The 19,976-nt window shown below is 39.9% G+C and overlaps 2 protein-coding genes and 1 long non-coding RNA gene across 5 annotated transcripts in view; all 3 read right to left on the bottom strand.

The window, feature by feature from the left end:
• itgb5 (integrin, beta 5) overlaps positions 1-5,031 on the bottom strand; it is a 34,306-nt gene extending 29,275 nt beyond the window's left edge. Inside the window, exons 1-5 of one of the 2 annotated variants that reach the window (XM_026912685.3) lie at positions 5,013-5,031; positions 3,982-4,068; positions 3,733-3,818; positions 2,499-2,706; positions 2,127-2,376 (exon numbers count right to left, since the gene is read on the bottom strand). In XM_026912685.3, the coding sequence (XP_026768486.1) occupies positions 2,127-2,376; positions 2,499-2,706; positions 3,733-3,818; positions 3,982-4,063 (626 nt within the window). In that variant the 5' untranslated portion in view covers positions 4,064-4,068; positions 5,013-5,031. Of the gene's footprint in view, positions 1-2,126; positions 2,377-2,498; positions 2,707-3,732; positions 3,819-3,981; positions 4,069-4,803; positions 4,909-5,012 lie in introns of those variants that run through there. The other variant, XM_026912684.3, reaches the window with a different exon arrangement.
• On the bottom strand, positions 867-2,120 carry LOC128318411 (uncharacterized). Its single transcript, XR_008301798.1, has 2 exons — positions 1,099-2,120; positions 867-1,016 (listed from the first exon to the last, which is right to left on the bottom strand). It is a non-coding gene; the product is annotated as an uncharacterized LOC128318411 (long non-coding RNA).
• A 6,735-nt stretch (positions 5,032-11,766) lies between the features above and the next one.
• On the bottom strand, positions 11,767-19,377 carry rbm44 (RNA binding motif protein 44). Of its 2 annotated transcripts, none has more exons than XM_026909973.3 (18): positions 19,023-19,377; positions 18,722-18,776; positions 18,509-18,615; positions 18,339-18,413; positions 18,193-18,253; positions 17,967-18,097; positions 16,792-17,888; positions 16,641-16,702; positions 16,126-16,308; positions 15,861-16,026; positions 15,706-15,752; positions 15,492-15,597; positions 15,107-15,206; positions 13,667-13,801; positions 13,504-13,571; positions 13,306-13,376; positions 12,902-13,130; positions 11,767-12,725 (listed from the first exon to the last, which is right to left on the bottom strand). In XM_026909973.3, the coding sequence occupies exons 1-18, from the start codon at positions 19,159-19,161 to the stop codon at positions 12,456-12,458; spliced, it is 3,102 nt and encodes a 1,033-aa protein (XP_026765774.3). In that variant the 5' UTR covers positions 19,162-19,377; the 3' UTR covers positions 11,767-12,455. The 2 variants fall into 2 exon arrangements, with proteins under 2 accessions (XP_026765774.3, XP_026765758.3); XM_026909957.3 differs by having other exon boundaries at positions 13,504-13,574; positions 19,023-19,376.
• Positions 19,378-19,976: the final 599 nt, after the last annotated feature.

The raw sequence follows: 19,976 nt of genomic DNA, 5'->3' as shown, positions 1-19,976 counted from the left end.
TTTACCTAATACTTTTGACTTTTACTTATTACAGATCAAAAAAAATCCATACTTTCCACTCACTGTATCACTATATTTCTCTATATTAAATATTTTTAAAATCACATTTTAGCATCAGACAGTACATCTAAATTCCAAAAAAATTAAAAGATGTGACAGCAAGAACAAGACATGATACCTAGTACTGTACTCTGTTTGTTGCTATGTGTACTTTACATTTATCAAGGCAGTTTATTTGTATCAGAGTTATCATGCTAGCTAACATTTGAGAGATTAGGAATAAGGCTGCTGTTAGCCTGAGCTAATGTTTTTCCATATTTCTTGGTTGCTTGGTGAAAGGGGCACTAATTTACCATCAGTAACTATAATCAGTGTGGGATTTGGGAGTCTTTTTCTTGTGGGAATCTTTCTTGTAAATTTCCTTTCAGTTTTCAGTTTTAGTGAATTTAAGAGTTTATAGATTTCTAATTTAACTTGAGTGAAGAATTTGAAGCTGTAGTTCGTCTTTTACCACCTCTGCTGTATGAGGTGTATACTGTAGATTTCTTAGTTCAACTATATTCCAAGCACAGAGATGTGCTTTAACAAAGGTGTAGCTTAACATACACTGAGTCACTATTATACCAGGAAGAGGTGTGTTATGGGCAAAACACTAAGAGCCACCCACAAATGATAACAAAAGAGGACTAACCTACATGGGCACTGATGCATGCTGGCAGTAATGTAATTGCCCCTTGGGCCAAATGTGCAATCTGGCAGCTTTCCTGGGTCACTGTATTGTGCTATTTGTGAAATGTGTGTATTTAAAAGCCCAGTATCTTAATACTTACTTAATACTGTTTTTTAAAAATGCTCAAAGTGACAGGTTTAGTCTACATCATTTATTTCTGCAAACATACTTCTAGAGCGTTTTCACACCACATCAAGTGTTTGGCACAAGTGTGAAGGCTGTATTCCGGTGGTTGTAAACTGGTGAACCTCAGACCAATGCACACCTAGCAAAGTATTTTAGTGGGCTAAAAAAAATAAGAAAAAAAAGGTAACAGAGCCATTCAATATATAGCAAAAAAGTTTGGGTTTTTTCTAAATATGAACCACCTTGGCTTCTGTAGCAGATCCTCTGTTGTGGCAGATCCAATTATATGCATTTATATAAATTTTTAGCTGAAGGCAAGCTCATCAAAAAGAGAAGAATTTTCAATTCCCTGTCTGGTCTGATTAGTGAATTGATGACGTGGCTTGATCTCAAAAAAAAAAAAAAGATGAAAACAGAATGTTTAAAGACAAATGGACAGAGAAGTATACATTTATTTTCCTCGCTTCAAGTTTCAAACTGATATAATTCATCTGGTGAGAGTCTGTGAAGTACCACTATGAAACATAACCCCTTGTATCACTAACCACTAATGCCTAAGCATTAAAAGGTAACTGCTGGCCCCATTCAATCATGTTAGGTGCTTATCTGGACTTTTGTAAGCAAGGCATTTTGTCAAACTGGAACTTCAAAAATTTTTAGTTGAATACTCATGCTGTATTCAAACTCAGCTCTGATACAGAGGACTGACTGCTGGTTTGCTTGAAAAATGATGTTCTGAGGTTTGCTTCAAGTGAACTCGGGTGCTGTCTACACCAGAGACAACCCACTTCCAGGACTAGACATGTAATTGGTTGAACTCATCACATAACTTCCTGTTTTGAGTTTCACAATGGCTGGAAAGTGGATGTTGTGGTCTCCTGCAAAGGATATGGAATGCTATCTATAACACTTTCCACCTGAGCATTGGTATTGGACATTGTATATAAAGTGAGTAAGGCATTTAAATGAAAGTGACTGCAGTGCTTAATTATTTTTATATAGCTCCACCTGAACCACTGACCAGTATCAAGCAAAATACTAATTGCAAGAATAATAGTCCTATTTCCTTCCTTTGATGCTATTACATTTCAATAGCATGTTAGAATGAAACTGCAACACACCCTCTTTGTTAATCAGGTTATGCTCTTGCTTTTCACGTGTAAACATAAGGGAACACAAGGACACTACATAATTACAAAAGCACTACAAAAGAAAAGCTTTAAATATCACAGAGACGCTTGTGCAGGCACGTGAAGGCTTCTTAGCTTACCCGTTGCAGGGGTTCTCCTTATACTTGGGAGCTGTGTATGAAAAAGGAGACAAGTTCTTATCCACAAACGTCCCAAACGCAAGACGGAAGTTACTAGTGAGCTTCTTCATCTCTTCAGCCAGTTTTGTTCCCAGGTTGCGAATGGTATCCAGGTCGTCCTTCATGGATAGCGAGAGGTCCATCAGGTAGTACAGATCGACAGGATAATCCTCAACGGGGCGGACCTGCACCTCAAACGAGGTCGGATGACCTGAGTAAGTTTAAAACACACACTTTGATCAGTTTCTCCAAGCAGTGACATTCCATCAAGTGTACACTTTAGACAATTTGACAAATCCCGTATCCATCCATACTTGCACACAAAAGCCATACCCGGCCTTAGACTGAGTGAAATCTTCTGTGGCTGGATCTGGATGACGTCATACTGGGCAGACATTGAGCCTTTGGAGCTCAAAGGTTTGTTCTTGAGGATGGAAGTGATACTCCTTGGGTTTTCAATATAATGAGCCTTGCAGCCCCTTTTCAGCAAGTTCTGGCTCAAATCACATTGTGACATGAATGTCCTTCCCCTTCCAAAGTTCTAAAAAACAACACAGCTGTTAGTTGGTCCTGCTGCAGGGAGAAGATATGGGGTAGAACAGGCTTACTGACAGCTTCTGAACAGCCACTATGCACCACTGCATCAATATCTCACCAGTGCCTATGAAAAAACACCAATTCTTGTGCGACAGCTTCAGAATCTCAAAGAATTTCAATATTTTGAGTTCAGTTGTTTCAGAAGTAGGCATATCATAGCTTGGTCAATACCAAATACTGATCCAACACTGATATTTTAGTAACCAATCTTTGCAAGCTTCTGTTGCCAGGTTCTTAGAAACATCAGAGGTGGGATGGCATTGGGCTTCAATCTGCATTCAGTATCAGCTCAGTGCATCTTTATAATGTGATTCTGTACATTTCAAATTTTTACCCTACAAGCTAGATAAAGTTGCATCAGTGGGCCTAAGGTTGCAACGATATACTTTAAATCATTTAAAATGTACATTACATTCATGTTACCATTTAAAAGATACATTCTACAGATACAAAATATGTACTCTAGAGCAGTGGTTATCAAAGCGGGATCCAAGAACTCAAGGGGTAAATGAAGCACAAAGCAGCGGGTCTATGGCTTTTACTTTGTTACAGTGGTGGAAATCACAGCCCACCATTATCAGTGCTGTTATAGTTATTGTTGAGTTTTATGGGTTTAAACCTCAATAACTCAAAAACAAGTAGGTTTGGAAATAATACCAACTTGGACATGTGTTCACTCAGTGGAAATTTCAGGCAGAATGAAAAGCTCTATGGATGCAATAAATAGCCAGAATATTATTGTACATGAGACTAATATTTGAATAGGTGGGCTATTTTATGGAATATAGAATAGGTTTGTGGAATTTATTTTACAGTTAAAGGGGTTTGTGACTGCAGAAAGCCTGAGAACCCCTGTTTTAGAGGATATCACCCCAAGGTACAGTTTAGTACTTTTTTATCTGACTGTGTATCTATAGGCTACAACAAGTGAACCATTATAAAGTGAACTTTGTGTCTTATTGTGCCTTACCTCTTGGGCGCACCAGGCGCAGCTCGGGTGAAGCAGTAGACATTCTTCACATGATGTGGCACTGCCACTAACACACACATTAACACCTACACCATGGAATAGTAGATAAAATAGACATTTAGAGAATATGAAGATCTAACAAGTTTATGCATAGATTTAGTATAAGCAGACATGGGGTTAAAGTTACAGTAACTCTCAAACAGATGCAGGTGGATACCTAAAGCATTTCATAATGAGGAAACCTCTCACCTCTGGCTGTGTGAATCCAGATGTGCAGAATAATGCCGGCTAAAAGAACTGCGAGATGGCCACCAAGCTGAAAACTCCACATGATGGCTGGAAAAAAGGTCGAGAAAGGCGACGACCTCTGAGTAAAATCTGAGACAAACTGGGCTGAATCACCAACAGCAAACGTTATCCCTTAGATGCCTGAGTGGAGCACTTCTCTCTCGGTCCATCCCAACTCTACCGAAGTGGCGAGCTGGCTCTGAACAAACCCGCACAGAAACTGCTCTTTGTAATGCACAGGCTTTAATCCATATCGGCTCATCGCCTTCCCGTCATGCATTTCCATTCAACTTCAATAAGCCACATTAACTGCGTGTCACTTTCAAAAACACATGCAAAACACATCCCCAACACGAGAAATGTTTTTTAAAGAAGGAAAGAAAGAAAGAAAGAAAGAAGGAAAGAAAGAAAAGAATTCTAGTGAGATCCAGATCCTGATCCGAGTCTCCGGCTGTTTTCACTGCAGAAGTTTGGAGCTGCTTTTCATTAGCTCCGCCCACTAGAGAGGAGGCGCTCTCATTTAACCACAGTGCCATGTCAAGCTGTTCAGTGCGCGTGCTGCATCATATTCCAGTTTTCATTATACACTAGGGTCAGGGTACACATCTCAGAGTTACATTACAATCCCTAACACCCTACAACTGACATGCACACTGAAGCTCAGCGCTTAATGACTGACTCTCCGCCCGAGTGTGTTTAGTTCTTCATGTAGCCTTCAAAAAAAAACAACAACAACAACAACAACAACATTATACTAGAAAGGAAATGGAAGAAAATAGCTACCAGCAATGTTGAGGTTTATTTCAAGCTAGGCCACACCACCTACCACCAATCCTACCCAACACTTCTCCAGCTGGTGATTTGGATTCGTGCCAACTGTGACGTTAACAAGCAGAGATTATTTCCGCCAGGCACTGGCGGTCACGTGACCCTCATTAAGCGAGCCCAAAAGCCACAGCTGCAGTAGTAACACTGGTAGTGGTTTTGCGTACCTGTCAAGTCTCACGGTTATTTGCTTTTATTGCTGTCTCACGGCAGTGAATGCAAATCACACGTTTTTTAACACCTCACGGGTTTTTTACACTTAAAACATACCACGGAAACTTTTATTCACAAAATAGTGGCGCATTCGACAGTTTCTTATTTAGCCCCTCCCAAATGGGAGGGCATTCTGTTAAACGCTTTCTTATTGGTCTAATTCGAACGTATATGCAAATAGGCTCTGCTCCAGCCATACTGTCGTAAACTGACGTAAACTGAATATCTCGCTCACATTCAAATATATAAAGAATAAAACTTTTCTTGATAAATATCATGTTGGCATATCATTGCAAACATTGAATTTTTGTCGTATTTTTGTGGTTTTAGCTTAGATAACTCAGGTTAGCGATTAGTTCTCACAGATTTTACTGTGCTGAATAATAAAATAACAGAAATATTATGGAAAACTCATGGCCTGAATTATACCAGTTAAGGCTGTGAAATGTTGACCTTTTAAGCTAAACAATAATTTATATACAGCAAATATAAAACATCTACACTTCAAATTGCAGTGATTTTTTCTGATTTTAAGACCCAGTGTAAGTGCCAGATTTTTTCGATCTCTGTGTGAATTTGCGACCAACAAAACTGAAGTGATAAACAGTTGTTAATTAAGAAAACTAAGTGAAAAGTGACAGGACAAGTAAAACATTGATTAGGGAGGCTACCAAGCAGGGGCGGAAAAGGGGCCCTAGGAAAATAGGAATGTGGCCCTCATTTCAGTGTTTTAACATCGATATTTAAATTTTCAGCATACATTATTAAGCATTAATAATTAAATACATATATATAATTTGCATTTTTTAGGGGGCCCTTGGCTTCTGGGTCCATCCCTGCTACCAAGATGTCTTTCTGGCAGAAACTGGCCCTGAAGAGGACAACAATTTCCTGCATTCTGGGTAAGAGCAGGGTATCACAATGAAGCCATTTCTCAAACTAAAAGAAGTGTGTTATCATCTGAGTTATTATCTGAAATATAAATTATTCAAATTTGTTTTCTGAGGCTAAATGATTAAATAGGCTAATATGAAATCTGTTTTCCCTTTCTGATAAACACATGAGAATAGAAGCAAATATTTATGTCACTGATATATTCTGACCAAAAAGTCATGGAGCTCAGACCCAGTCTGACAGATTACATTTCTGAAAATGAGCAAATCTGTCTGTTCAGCTGTGTGAACGTTCACCTGTCAGAGCACAAACACTGGTAGATTGAGAGTTTATTTTCACACATATGCATATTTCCTAGAGGTTTAAGCACTTTACATTTTATGATGAATGAAATACATTAGGCTATGATGTGGATCAAACCCGGATCTAACCCGTTTAACTACACATATTTTAGATTATTTAAAAAAAAATCAAATACACATAGGGATCTGTGAGTTTACTCCGTGTATTGTATGCACACATGTTCAAAAACTAAATAAATAATAAAAAAACCCCACCAGACTTCTTAACAGCCAACAGCACTAGTTATATCTATCCCATTTGGAGTTTGTCCCTCCCATTTGGAGTTTGCCCCTCCCATTTGGAGTTTGTCCCTCCCATTTGAAGTTATGTTCCTCACATTTGGAGTTTGTTCTTCCCATTTGGTGTTATGTCCCTCCCATTTGGAGTTATGTTCCTCCCATTGGGAGTTTCTTCAGCATGTGTTAATGATCTTCTCTCTTCTGCTCCTTGAGTTAAAGCTCATTTTGTCCTCAGACTATCTATAACATTGGAGCTCGTGCTAAACAGCCCAGATATGCGACAAAATTTCCTGCTAAAATGAGAGTTCAGTTTGGCCATATGAAGTAAAATCTAGGGGAACACTATGCATTTTGTAAAGTGTGTAGGCGTGATGTACAGATCACGGTGTTAAGTATGTTCGACATTAAAATCAAAAACAAAGTAAGAGAATGGGGACTGACACACTCGCTGCACTGCTGAAATGAAAATTAAACTGTGACAGCCAGTGCAAAACTCCACAAACACTCAGTAGTGGAATGCAAGATACACAACTGTACAATACAGAGCACAATATTCAAGAAGAATTCAAACACACCCAGCTTTCTGTTTGTTTGTTTGTTGAAATTATTTTTTGGTGATTTTATATGCTGCTGCTATGTCACTGTATCAGTTTTAAAAAGCTGGGGGGCCTGGGCAAAAAGAGGGCCCCAAATTAATCAAAACCTGTGAATAAATATTTAGGTTTTGCTAAATTTATGATAAGTGTGTTGATGTTTGAGCTTGAAACTTAAAAGCTTCAAGTTCCTTTAACCAGCCTGTATTTCTGATTGCTGTAGCATAAAAACAGACAACTTAGATAGACAACTATCTTCAATTAACGTCAAGAAATCCTCTTGAGGGTTTTAGATTATTTCACAACCTTTTACTCATAGTTTACAGTCCACATGAGAGAACACGAAAGCTAATGAATCCTAACCGAACCACCCAACCATTAAAAATGCAATTTTAGTTGTATTGCAATAAGCAACTGATTATTAGAGAAAATATACACAACCTAAAATTTAGCTTCACAATGACAGTCAACTCTTCACAAAACAGAATATACTACATGGCCAAAAGAATGTGGACCCCTGATCATCACACCCATATGTGCCCATTCCAAAACCATGAGCATTGGCACATAGCTGGTCCTCCTTTTTCTGTTACAATAACCCCCAATTTGTGCTCATTCAGCCACAAGCACATTAGTGAGATCAGGCACTGATGTCAAGTATAGAAGGTCTGGTGAGTAGTCAGCATTCCAGTTCATCCCAAAGGTGTTCAGTGGGGTTAAGGTCAGGGCTCGGACCACTTGAGTTCCTCCACATCAACCTTGGCAAACCATGTCTTTATGGACCTTGTTTTGTGCACAGGGGCATTGTAATGCTGAAACAGGTTGGGCCCCTTAGTTCCAGTGAAGGGAAATCTTAATGCTACAGCATAGAAAGGCAACTGAGTGCTTAGAACTTTGTGGCAACAGTTCTCACATATGAGGAGCCTCACATATGGGTGTCATGGCCAGGTGTCGACTTACTTTCGGCCGTATAGTTTATGACCCAAACATTTCCACATGCATGTTTCAAGCTGATTTATGATGATCAGTGCTGGTCTTGTGGGCAATTTTATATACATATACTTTATAGCGTATATGTTAAGACGATTTGTGTATACTGTATATAAATGCTTCAGATACACAAATCTGAACTCTGTAGAAATAATGTAATCTAGTTATTTGAGTCACAAAATTACACATCACATTCATATGTAAAGAAACAGCTGAAAAAAATGTATCGTTATGATGTGTCCCTCTTCTGGTCAGAAAATCATTAGTGAAAATCACCCACTAAAAAGGGCCAGGGCTTAAATTGGGATTTTGGAGTTGGGGTAGCTCTTCTGCCTGCTAACAATATGGAAACAGTACTCTTTCATTTTAACTTCCTTTTGGGGGAACTTTAACAAAGGCCTCCTGAGTGAAGCTCCATCATGCAGTGAAGATACCAAGACTGTCCAAAGATTTATTAAGAATATTGTTCAAAAGAAAAATAGTTTTGATTTGTTTAAATTTTCCTTGGTTAATATATACTTTCATAGTTTTAATGTCTCCATTATTATTCTAAAAATAGTGGGAAATAATACAATAATATTTTTTTGGTTTGTTTTCAGTTTAATTTTGATGTAAAGTCAATTTGTTAAGTAAGTAAGTAAGTAAGTAGGTACGTAGTATTTACACTTCCAGAAATGCAGTTGAGTGCAAAAAGGCATACCCTTAGGACATTAAATGTAATGTATAGCAACAAGCCACTTGGTGTATTATCACAAGTGACAAAAATGGTCAAATAGTGTAGGTAAGATATTAATAGTGAAAACCCATATCAATTCAAAAGTTAGCATTTCCTCTTCTGAATGCAATATAAATATTCTCTAGTAACTTGTATGCCTGCCACTCAACTGTTTGACTCCAATGTAAACATTGAATTTACACTCAATAACCTAAACGGAAATGCCAAGAATAAAATAAGATTATTTAGTTTTGTAAAGGGAACTGACCAAACCCTGTTTGCTTCTTCCCCTCCTGCCACAGCCATATAATCCTAGCTGGGACAGTTTTTCCAACTCTGGCCCATGGGTGGAGGCTGGATGGGTGGATGCTACACCCTGTCCCACCCTTCCCCACACACCTGCCACACCCTGTACCAACCAGGAGCAGCAAGGCCACTCTTACTGCATCCCATCTGGCCAGGTATAACAAGTGTATAAGTATTTTCCTGTTAATTCCTATACTATACCACACCGTATTACTGTGTGAATTATATTCATCAGATGGTGCAGTTTCCAGGGACGACTGTACCAGCAGTTGACCCATATTAAGTCTCCATGCCTGGTAAGGAACATTTAAATGACAACACTCACTTCCGTTTAGCATCTTTGCCTTTTTTCCTCTAAAACACTCTAACATACATTACCCTGCACTTTTCTCTTCCTCCTCTTCTTTGTCTTGTCTTGTTTCTTTCTTCTCTCTACCTCTCTCAACCTTTGTACATTCCAATGCACTTTGAAATGGCAGCTGGGAAACTCTGCATTGTGAGCTGATAAATGTACCTGGCTACTACATGGGATTAATAATAATAATAATAATAATAATAATAATGCAGCTTAAAGGGATTAATATACAAAGTTGTTGTTCTTCTCTTGGCTGCTCCCATTAGGGGTGGCCACAGCAGATCATTGGTCTGCATATTTGATTTGGCACAGTTTTTACTCTGGATGCCCTTCCTGAGGCAACCCTCCTCAATTTTATCCGGGCTTTGGACCGGCGCTGGGAGTGCACTGGTGCAAACCCTAGTGGCTTGGGTTGGTTCCCTGGCTGGGAATCAAACCCAGGCCATGGCGGTGAGAGCGCAGAGGCCTAACCACTAGTCCTCCAGGGACCAGACTAATATACAAAGTAATAAGAATAAAAAAAGAATAAAAATTTAATTCCAGCTATTGTTGCCAGATGCATTTTAATAGGCTGTTTAAAGCAATATACATTTTAGTGCTGCACATGGGTGAAGTGGGTACAGTTCCAGTGTGCCCTGTCTCTGCTGAATTTCATACATTTGCTTTGGCTTCCTCCTATCTCCCAAAACATACCTTTACATGGACTGGCTACTGTAAATTGCCCCTAAGTGCCCTGTGATGGACTGGCATCCCATCCAGGGTGTATTCCCAAATCATGTCTAGTGTTCCCAGGATAGGCTCTGGATCCACTGCAACCTTGACCAAACTACTGAATATGAATTATTTATACATTAACAATGCAGTTAAAAATCTCCTGGAATTTGGTCACACCAAGTTGGCAACCCTAACTGTAAGTTATATGGTATATGGCTTATTTCTGTAACTAAACAGGAGATACACTCACTGAGCACTTTATTACCTGTACACCTACTCATTCATGCAATTATCCAATCAGCCAATCATGTGACAGCAGTGCAATGCATAAAATGCAGATACAGGCCATGAGCTTCAGGTAATGTTCACATCACCTATCAGAATGGGGAAAAAAGTGATCTCCGCTATTCTGACCGTAGCATGCTTGATGGTGCCAGACAGGCTGGTTTGAGTATTTCTATAACTGCTGATCTCCTGGGATTTTCACACACAACAGTCTAGAGTCTAGAGTTTACTCAGAATGGTGCAATAAAGAAAAACCATCCAGTGAGTGGCAGTTCTGCAGACAAAAATGCCTTGTTGATGAGAGATCAACAGTGAATGTTCAAAGTGGTTCGAACACATTGAACCTTGAGGCGGATGGGCTACAACAGCAGAAGACCACATCGGATTCCACTTCTGTCAGCTAAGAACAGAAAGCTGAGGTTGTAGTGGGCACAGGCTCACCAAAACTGGACAGTTGAAGACAGGAAAAATGTAGCCTGGTCTGATGAATCTTAATTTCTGGTAAGGCATACAGAAGGTAGGGTCAGAATGTGGACCCAACCTGCCTTGTGTCAACAGTCCAGGCTGGTGGAGGTGGTGTAATGGTGTGGGGAATATTTTCTTGGCACACTCTGGACCCATTAATACCAATCAATCAATCGCTTGAATGCCACAGCCTATTTAAGTATTGCTACTGACCATGCACATCCCTTCATGACCACCATTTACTCATCTTCTAATAGCGACTTTCAGCATGATAACGCACCATGTCACAAAGCAAAATTCATCTCAAACTGGATTCATGAACTTGACAATGAGTTCAGTGTTCTTCAGTGGCCTTCCCAGTCACCAGATCTGAATCCAATAGAACACTTTTGGGATGTGGCAGAACAGGAGATTCGCAGGATGAAAGTGCACCTGAAAAAGCAATCATGTTAACATGGAACAGAATCTCAAAGGAATGTTTCCAACATCTCATGGAATCTATGAGATGAACCATCATGAAGAATTGAAGCTGTTTTGAGAGCAAAGGGAGGACCTACCCAGAATTACTATTGTGTTCCTAAAGAAGTGTTCCATTTCAACACACATACAAATCACATATTCTTCATTATCTAAGTTTGCAAATTCTCACCAGAAAAATGGCAGGTTTTCCCTTTTTCACCATGATTTGTGTTGGTATTACTTGGTATTGGATCAAAAATACCAAGGACAGTGTAGTAATGCAATAAGAATCAGCAAAATAGATAAGCAGGACTGAAACTGTTCAGAAATAATCACATACATCAACATATATCAGTGTTACATTTCAGGCACAGAATGTTTTTATTGATAATGGAACATAAGGAAATTGGTTTTGCTTTTCATATGATTCACCTTTCTGGCCAACTATATACATAGTACTGAAAACTAAACACAGTGGGCTGCCAGTTAATTAGATATGCATTCCTTGATTTATTACCTTTTTTGTAGATACACCTACAAGACAACCTTAAGTAATTACTGAGTGAAGCCAATCAGAAGTTATCTGTATATTTTGTCCCCCTCTATCCTGTCAATCAATGACTTGCAGTGGTTGACAAACTGAACAGAAATTCCAGTCAGTAGACATGTTTGGTAGGTGTACCTGCTGAAATGGCCAATTAGTGCAAGCTAGGTGTTCCTAACAAACTGACACTCCACTGTATATTGAACAGTTTTGAACAGACTATTTTCTAACTGAATTCTAACTGGGTAAGCCTACTATAAAAAGTAACAATTATCATTTTTTCTTAGTACATCTTTTCGCAAAATAGAAATTCTACCATGTAACAACACTTTCTGAAAATCCACAAATTAAAAAGCCAAACATATAGTTAGAATCATAAGGCTATTAAATGCCTAAAAGAACCAAGACACCTATTCAATGCCTAAAAATACCAAACCAACGCAAATAACACAAAAACTCAAACATACACCAATAAAGAATGTGACCTTTGTCTTGCTTAGTCTGTGGTTGAGTGAGTGAGAAGTTCAGAGGTCATATCCACTATATCTCTGAGGGGCAGGCCACTGAGGACACCATGATGCTTTGCCCGCAGCTCCAGCAAAGCACTGACGATCCGCTGTCTGCCCATTTTTGGGTGGCGCTCTGTTAACTGGGCCATGATTGTGTCGAAGCTGCCCATGGTTCCGTAGTGCTGTGGTACACAGGTACCTGATGCAGTGGGTGTAGTGCATATGTTGGTAAGCTTATCCAGACTGGAGCGGAGTGGCTTAGAAGAAAAAAAAAAAAAGAAAAAAAAAAAGAAGAGAAAGAAAACAGAGTTAACTTCTCAAGGGGACTAAAGTAATTTAAAGACAAGTGGTAGGGATGAATTAGAAACTCAAATGCATATATTCTGGTAATGCTTTCTCTCATCTTTGAAAGTGTCTAGTGGGTTATACTCACTCTGGAGCCATGAAAGTTATTATTTGAGCATTGTGTGATTGGCCCTTCTCCTGCTTTATGGGCAGCTGGGGAAAGCTGAACGCAGGACTTTTTGACGGAGGCCTGACCATCTGCGGGAGACTTGTGGATGTGTTCCACATGAAGAGTGTGGCCTTGAATGGATCGGCCATTCATCTCTCGTACTGCAGCCTCAGCATCCTTGGGGTTTCTCACACTCACTATTGCAACCCTGTGGTACCAACCGTGGAAGACACATAAACCTCACCAAGATTAAATGTCCAACAAATGCCAATCATGTGTTGCTTTTTTTCCCCAATGAATATTCCCTTATATAAAGTTAGAATATAACCACCATTATGTTGATATATATTTAAAACTTAAATAAAACATAAACAAAGCCTTACCTGGTGTTACTAAAATTGGAAAGGGACACTTGATTGGTATGGTACTTCGCAAACCAAAGCAGCAGATCATGCTACAATCAGTAAATAATTTAGTGAGTTTTGCTGCCATCTGGAGATCATCCTGATGACTTACACACACACACACACGGTGTCATACATGACTTTGCAAATTGAAGTAATTTAAGCAATCATCCTCACCTCAGTAATACTGTTTGGCAAGTTTGAGACACAAAGCAAGAAACACTGATCTTTCTTTCTGTTTGCATCTACTACAACAAAATGCAAATGAAGTATATTAGGGTTGCTTTCAAACTTAAGGGAAAAAAAAAAGTTTCATATCAATCGTTTAAACAACTACAACCTTTTTGTTCCTTCTCCGAGTCCCCTTGATCTCTCTGCCCTGTTTGTTTGTCTTCTTTACAACTCTGACTAGGACATCCAAGTTCTTCCTCTGCATCAAACCAGGCATCACTGCTGTTGAGGTCTTTAGGAGCACCTTAAGAAATGTGTATATAAATGACTTAAAAACCTACAGTGGTACCAAAGAATTTAAGACCATTCCACAAGGATGAAACTTATAGACATGGTAGAATCTACTCTCACCAAACACTTTATTAGGAACACTATACTAATATTGGGTAGGGCCTCCCTTTGATTTCAAAATGGCCTCAATTCTTCATGGCATGGATTCCACACGATGTTGGAAATATTCGTTTGAGATTCTGGATAATGTTTGATGCAATCATGTCAATTCCTGCAGATTTTTAGGTGCACTTTCATGCTTTGAATCTCCTGTTCTACCACATCCCAAAGGTGTTCTACTGGATTCAGATCCGGTAACAGGGAAGGCCACTGAAGAACACTGAACTCATTGTCACGTTCATGAAACCAATTTGGGACGACATGGTGTATTATCATGCTGGAAGTAGCTATTAGATGATGAGTAAACTGTGGCCATGAAGGGATGCGCATGGACAGCAACAATACTCAAATAGGCTGTCAGAATCAAGCGATGATTGATTAGTATTAACGGGCCCAAAGTGTGCCAAGAAAACATTCCCCACACCATTACACCACCTCCACCAGCCTGGACTGTCGACACACGGCAGGTTGAGTCCATGGATTCATGCTGTTGGTGCCAAATTCTGACCCTACCATCTGTGCGCCTCAGCAGAAATTGATATTCATCAGACCAGGCTATGTTTTTCCAGTCTTCAGCTGTCCAGCTTTGGTGAGCCTGTGCCCACTGCAGGACCAGCTTTCTGTTCTTGGCTGAACAGTGGAACCTGAGGTGGTCTTCTGCTGTTGTAGCCCATCCACCTCAAGGTTTGACATGTTGACATTATACAGAGCGGCTATTTGAGTTACTATAGACTGTCAGCTCGAACCAGTCTTGCCATTCACTTTTGACCTCTCATGAACAAGGTGTTTCTGTTCGCAGCGCTGCTGCTCACTGGATGTTTTATCTTTATTGCACCATTCTGAATAAACTGTAGAGACTGTTGTGTGTGAAAATTCCATGAGATCAGCAGTTATAGAAATACTCAAACCAGCCTGTCTGGCTCCAACAATCATGCAACGGTCAAATTCACTGACATTTTTCCCCCCAATCTGATGGTTTATGTGAACATTACCCAAAGCTGCTGGCCCGTATCTGTGTGATTTTATGCACTGCACTGCTGCCACACGACTGGCTGATTAGATAATTGCATGAATGAACGGGTGTTCCTAATAAAGTGCTCAGTGAGTGTATACACCAGTTTATAGTGCACAGCCAATGTGGGTTTTAATGCTTCTTTACCAGGCTTGGCATCACTAGAGATTCCTGGTTGTTGGCTGGAACCAGGCACGCCTCTACTTCTCTTACTGCTTGCAGTTTTAGACAATGTTGCAGAATCATGCTGCCAGTTTTGTCCACGAGCAGGGGAAGAAGGAAAATCAGGATCAAGGACTGAAACTTTCATAGAAACCCCCCTCCCTTCGTCCACACTGAAAAATAAACCTTAACTTGCAAAGTTCCCATAAGTATTCAAAGACAAAATTCACTCAGTTACCAGCATATTTTACTATTGTATCTTATGTTGAGTTAAATTTCTGTATCTGTTCGGTAAATCCTGACCAAACTTTGATTTTTTTTTTTTTTTTTAAATGAATAGTTTACACACACCCACAAACACAATAAATACCCAAGAAGCTGTTGTATTCTTGTTGAGGTGTCCTCTGTCTGTGGTGTTTATATTCAACACCTCATCGGCTTGGTTAGTCTGGCCCTCATCTTCAAGACCACTGGGCCTTTTGACGGTCACAATTAACATAAAAGATAAAAATGACAGTCGATTACAAATTTCACAGGTAATTGAAATCCTTGATTTAATTATTTCCAGAATAAATTACACTTACTTGAATGAAAACTCAGGCAGACTGTCACCTAAAAAAGCCTCATAAATCTGAAAAGAAACAAAACTTGTTCAAATTGTGATGCTAAAAGTAAATCCTTCCTTTGGTGTTTTTTTTTTTTTTTTTTTTTCCCCTTTAAACATGTGCAACCTGCATACCAAAGACGGCCTGTAGCACGTTGCAGCTGTTAATCTCTTAGTGTCCACAGACAGAGGCTTGAGATTATCCAGAGGAACCCCTTCCAGTATCTTCCTCTTCATCTTGAAGTAATTGTCCTCCAGGCTCTTCAGGGTCTGTGACATTGCATCAGGCAGTGCTTTGGTTCTGCATGAAGACAGGAACACTCAAAAAAAACAACAATGCGATCCTTTCCTAAATTTTTGGTCTGAATCTTAGGACATCACTTCAGATTCTGTCTTTTACCCCTCAAGTGAAGTTTCACCCTGTGGTGATGTGTAGAAGCGCCTCCAGCAATGTTGCTGGCACATGGCAAACTGCAGAGCCAGCAGACGCAGCTCTGCCCATCTAGCACGTGGAACAGCACCGCATCCACAGCTACTCTTCTGTTGTTCACTCCTGGGCCCTCCAGCAGTACCAGGACCAGATCTGCATTATGCATTTCAAAACATTTAGGCTTTGTTTATACAGGCAGCTATTCTAAATTTTACTCAAAATATTTAGTGAGTCATCTTCCCACTACAGTTTAAGAACAACTGTGCAAATCTGATATTTTCAATTACGACTTAGACCACAATCACATTTCAAATTTCAACAAATACTCATACGCACATTACTTGACTAAACACAAATTTGCTTACAAAAAAAAATTCCCAAAACATCTAATTTGAGCATAACAGCCTTCCTTTCAATGCATCCTAAGAACTGGAAATGAGAGGTAATTTTGGCAAATGAATCAGTCTTGTAGTTGAGTCTGTTACCTTGCCATTTCATCCTTTAAATGCATTAGCTCTTCTTCCATCATTCTGAGTTTCCCAAATTCCTAGACAAGGAAGAGATAAGTGTTAGCAAGTAAGTACTTCATCTCACCAAAAAAAAAAAAATAAATTTTGCGTCTCTAGGATATATTACCTCACAAAGAGCATCCAAGTCAGACATGTAGACGTCAGTAATAGTGTATTTTTCAGAAGTGGGCCTTTGAATTGTCTGTGTCTCCTGGTTAACAGGACATGAGTCAGTACCAGTGGAAACATCTTGGCAATGCTTCACAAAGAAGTCCTGAGTGATTTCTGTTGCCCGGGTGGATGTAAAACAAGCTCTAAACTCATTGCTGGCATCCACTGCCTGGCTCACACTGAGGGAAACAGGAGCGACCTCACACGCTGTTGTGGTTTTGACATTTAGCTCACTCAGGCTGGCAGACGAAATGCACCCCTCACATGTAAACTCACTCTCTCGAGTACACTGGCCAGATGCTGACCAGCTGGGATTAATGCATGGAATGCAGGCTGCTGAGCTTGAGGCTTCTTCTTCAATCACACTATGATACTCATCTGTCTTTGTCTCACATTCCAGGTCATCCTCATTACTGAGATTTTGGCAATCCTCTGTGAGATCGGTCCACTCCGAGGAATTGCTGAGGAACGATACAGAATCAGGGAATGTACCATTCTCTGCACCACAGGCCACAGACTCATCAGTGGTGGATGCCTCAGTGCTGCCTTTAGTGGCCATCATGGAGGTATTAGTGGCGTCACTCCACTGGGCAGACGTGTGCTCCATTGTGGTGCTGTTAAAACTGTAATACTCTGGCAATGTCTCCTCTTCTAGATTAGGAAAATCTGAACTGGTATCTGGCAGCAGAGGTACCTGGTCATGAGCACTTTGACTGTGGCCTTGCATCTCAAGCTCCCTGTCAAGCAAAAAGCTTGCTTGTGCTGAGGGATCTTTAAATACTCTGAAATCCTTGCCATCACACGGCACTCTTTCCTCCCACATCTGACACAGAAGCTGGCCATCACTAGAGTTCTTCCTTGGATGCTCCGATTGCTGGAAACTGTTTAAAAGGGTGATCCGAGTGGCAGACAAATTATTCGAGGTGCTCTGCGTGCAATCATACTGCTGAGAACTTTTCATTGACATATCCTCACTGACATGTCCCTTGGATTTTAAGAGATTCAGCTCCTCTCGTACGTTGTTTGGTAGCAACTGAAGTGTCTTTTCTTCCTCTACACATGGACAAAAATATGTAGCAAACAGCAATCTGTACTAGAAATGAAGCAGACATCATATCAAACATCTCTTACCAGATATGCAAACATTTTCCTCTGGGTTTAGGATCAGCGTGCTACAGCGTCTGCACTTTTTAGCACCAGACGGACAACTCGTGCCACAATTTACACACTGTGACATGCCATAAAATGTGGCACGTCTTGATCTAGAGAAGCATTATGGAAATGACATGCAAATAGAATCCCATAACTCACTTCAGCACAATATGTACAATTTCTTAAGCAAAATATGAAAAAATACCTATCGAGTTTTGAAGACATATCAGGTGCTGGAAGGGGAAGGCAATTTCCTATAACGTGCTCTAAAATGGTATAAAAAGACATAAAACAATCTGCTTTACTGAAAAACTTTAACCAGAACTGACTAATTTGATCCAGTATACTCACGCTTTAAATGAACAATATGTCTAGATACTTCAAGAGCAGGATGTCTATGCAGAAACTGAAGGAGTCCTCCTTCTTCTGTAAATAATGCGGCAGTATATAATTTAGCTTACATCTCATGAAACAGAGACATGCATTTAATATGAAATGCTAATTAGATATGTTGTCCATGCCTTGTATCAGTTTCCTGTCTTCCACAGGTAAGGAGAGATACCAACCAAGCAACTTTGGATCAGTCAACTCCAGAAAGTGGCTCACTTTCACAAGATCATACACAGACCTAGAAAAAGTGCATTGTAAGAACTGTAATGCACACTACAGTAATCCATGTGAATTTCACATTTACTAGTGAGGTACAGTGTGTGGAGAAAAGAGTAAAAACCTACTTGCTCAACAAAAATTTCCTTCCATCCTCAACAGACAGGCGATGCTCCCGAAACCCTTGGAATACATGCAAAACATTATAAATGTTTAGTCTGTTCATTATTGTTATAGTGTGGATTAATGGGTGACTGAACAAATAATTGATTAGGTGAAAAAGCAATAGGTCTGTGAGTAAATAAGAGAGTTAGTGAGAGTGACTGCACGACAATGCATACATGCATGCATGCAATGGGATTGAGGTTGTATGCACTGCTAGACCACTGTGCTAATAGTTGAACTTAATTTGGCTACAGGAAAACTTACCGACCATGTCGTTAATAGCAAAGCACAAGTGCTGTTCAAACGGTATGACGGGCCACATGACTGCAGCAGGCACATCTGCAGTTCTGCGCGCGCTTGCCTCTAAGTAAACTGGTACCATCATGGAAGGAGGGTACCACATGTTCTACAACCCGTTTAAGTTTCAATCACTAAATGCAAATATCTGCGGCTGTCAATTAAGCCTCCAGATCTGAGAAACGCTCCAGGTTTTAGCTGCTTTAACCTTCACTCAGTAATACAGACAGCATGACGAGCTCAATTCTGGGGTCAGCTTGATCAGTCCCAGCTCTGCACGTGCACGCGGCCTGATCACATCACTGACCAATCAGAACCATCCAGCAATTTAGCCCATTTAATGGCTAAAACAATTACAGCAGAAATAGCACTGTGGGGTTTAAATACCTGTTTAACTCCTAAAACATTCAGACTGATGTATTTACGTTTTCTAAGAGATAAGCAATGGCGGATGAAACGCGTTATTAACCAGCCATTTACAAGTAGCTTAATAACCTACTTTAGCTCTCTCAGCTAAAATGAGCACAACTTTACCATGCTGTGGGGGAAACTAAACATTACTCGGTCAAGTTAAGCCATTTCTTGTGTTTATATTTTGCTAATGGTTGATAAAAGTAGTTATATTTTAGAATTTGAGAACATTTGCTAGCTGTGTCTGACGTTAATCTGGCTAACGTGTTACCATCGAAATAACATGGACCTCGCTAGTTATCTGTAGTTAAGTTAGTTTATATGCTGTAGCTAAACTGATAAGCAAGAATAGGGGACTGGCTAAGAGCTAAACTAAGCCAATTGGGATAAATGCCACTGCATTTGATATGTTCATTAATGGTGGCTAATATCAGAGACTCTTCGAGTCTTGTACAAGTTGGTCACATGCTATAAAGCTAGCTACCCAGACGCTAGTTAGCACGAGACATC

The sequence above is a fragment of the Pangasianodon hypophthalmus genome, chromosome 5 (assembly GCF_027358585.1).
Source record: "Pangasianodon hypophthalmus isolate fPanHyp1 chromosome 5, fPanHyp1.pri, whole genome shotgun sequence".
NCBI classification, from domain to species: Eukaryota; Metazoa; Chordata; class Actinopteri; order Siluriformes; family Pangasiidae; genus Pangasianodon; species Pangasianodon hypophthalmus.
The sequence above is the reverse complement of the archived record's forward strand: the minus strand, read 5'-3'. Positions and strand labels throughout refer to the sequence as shown.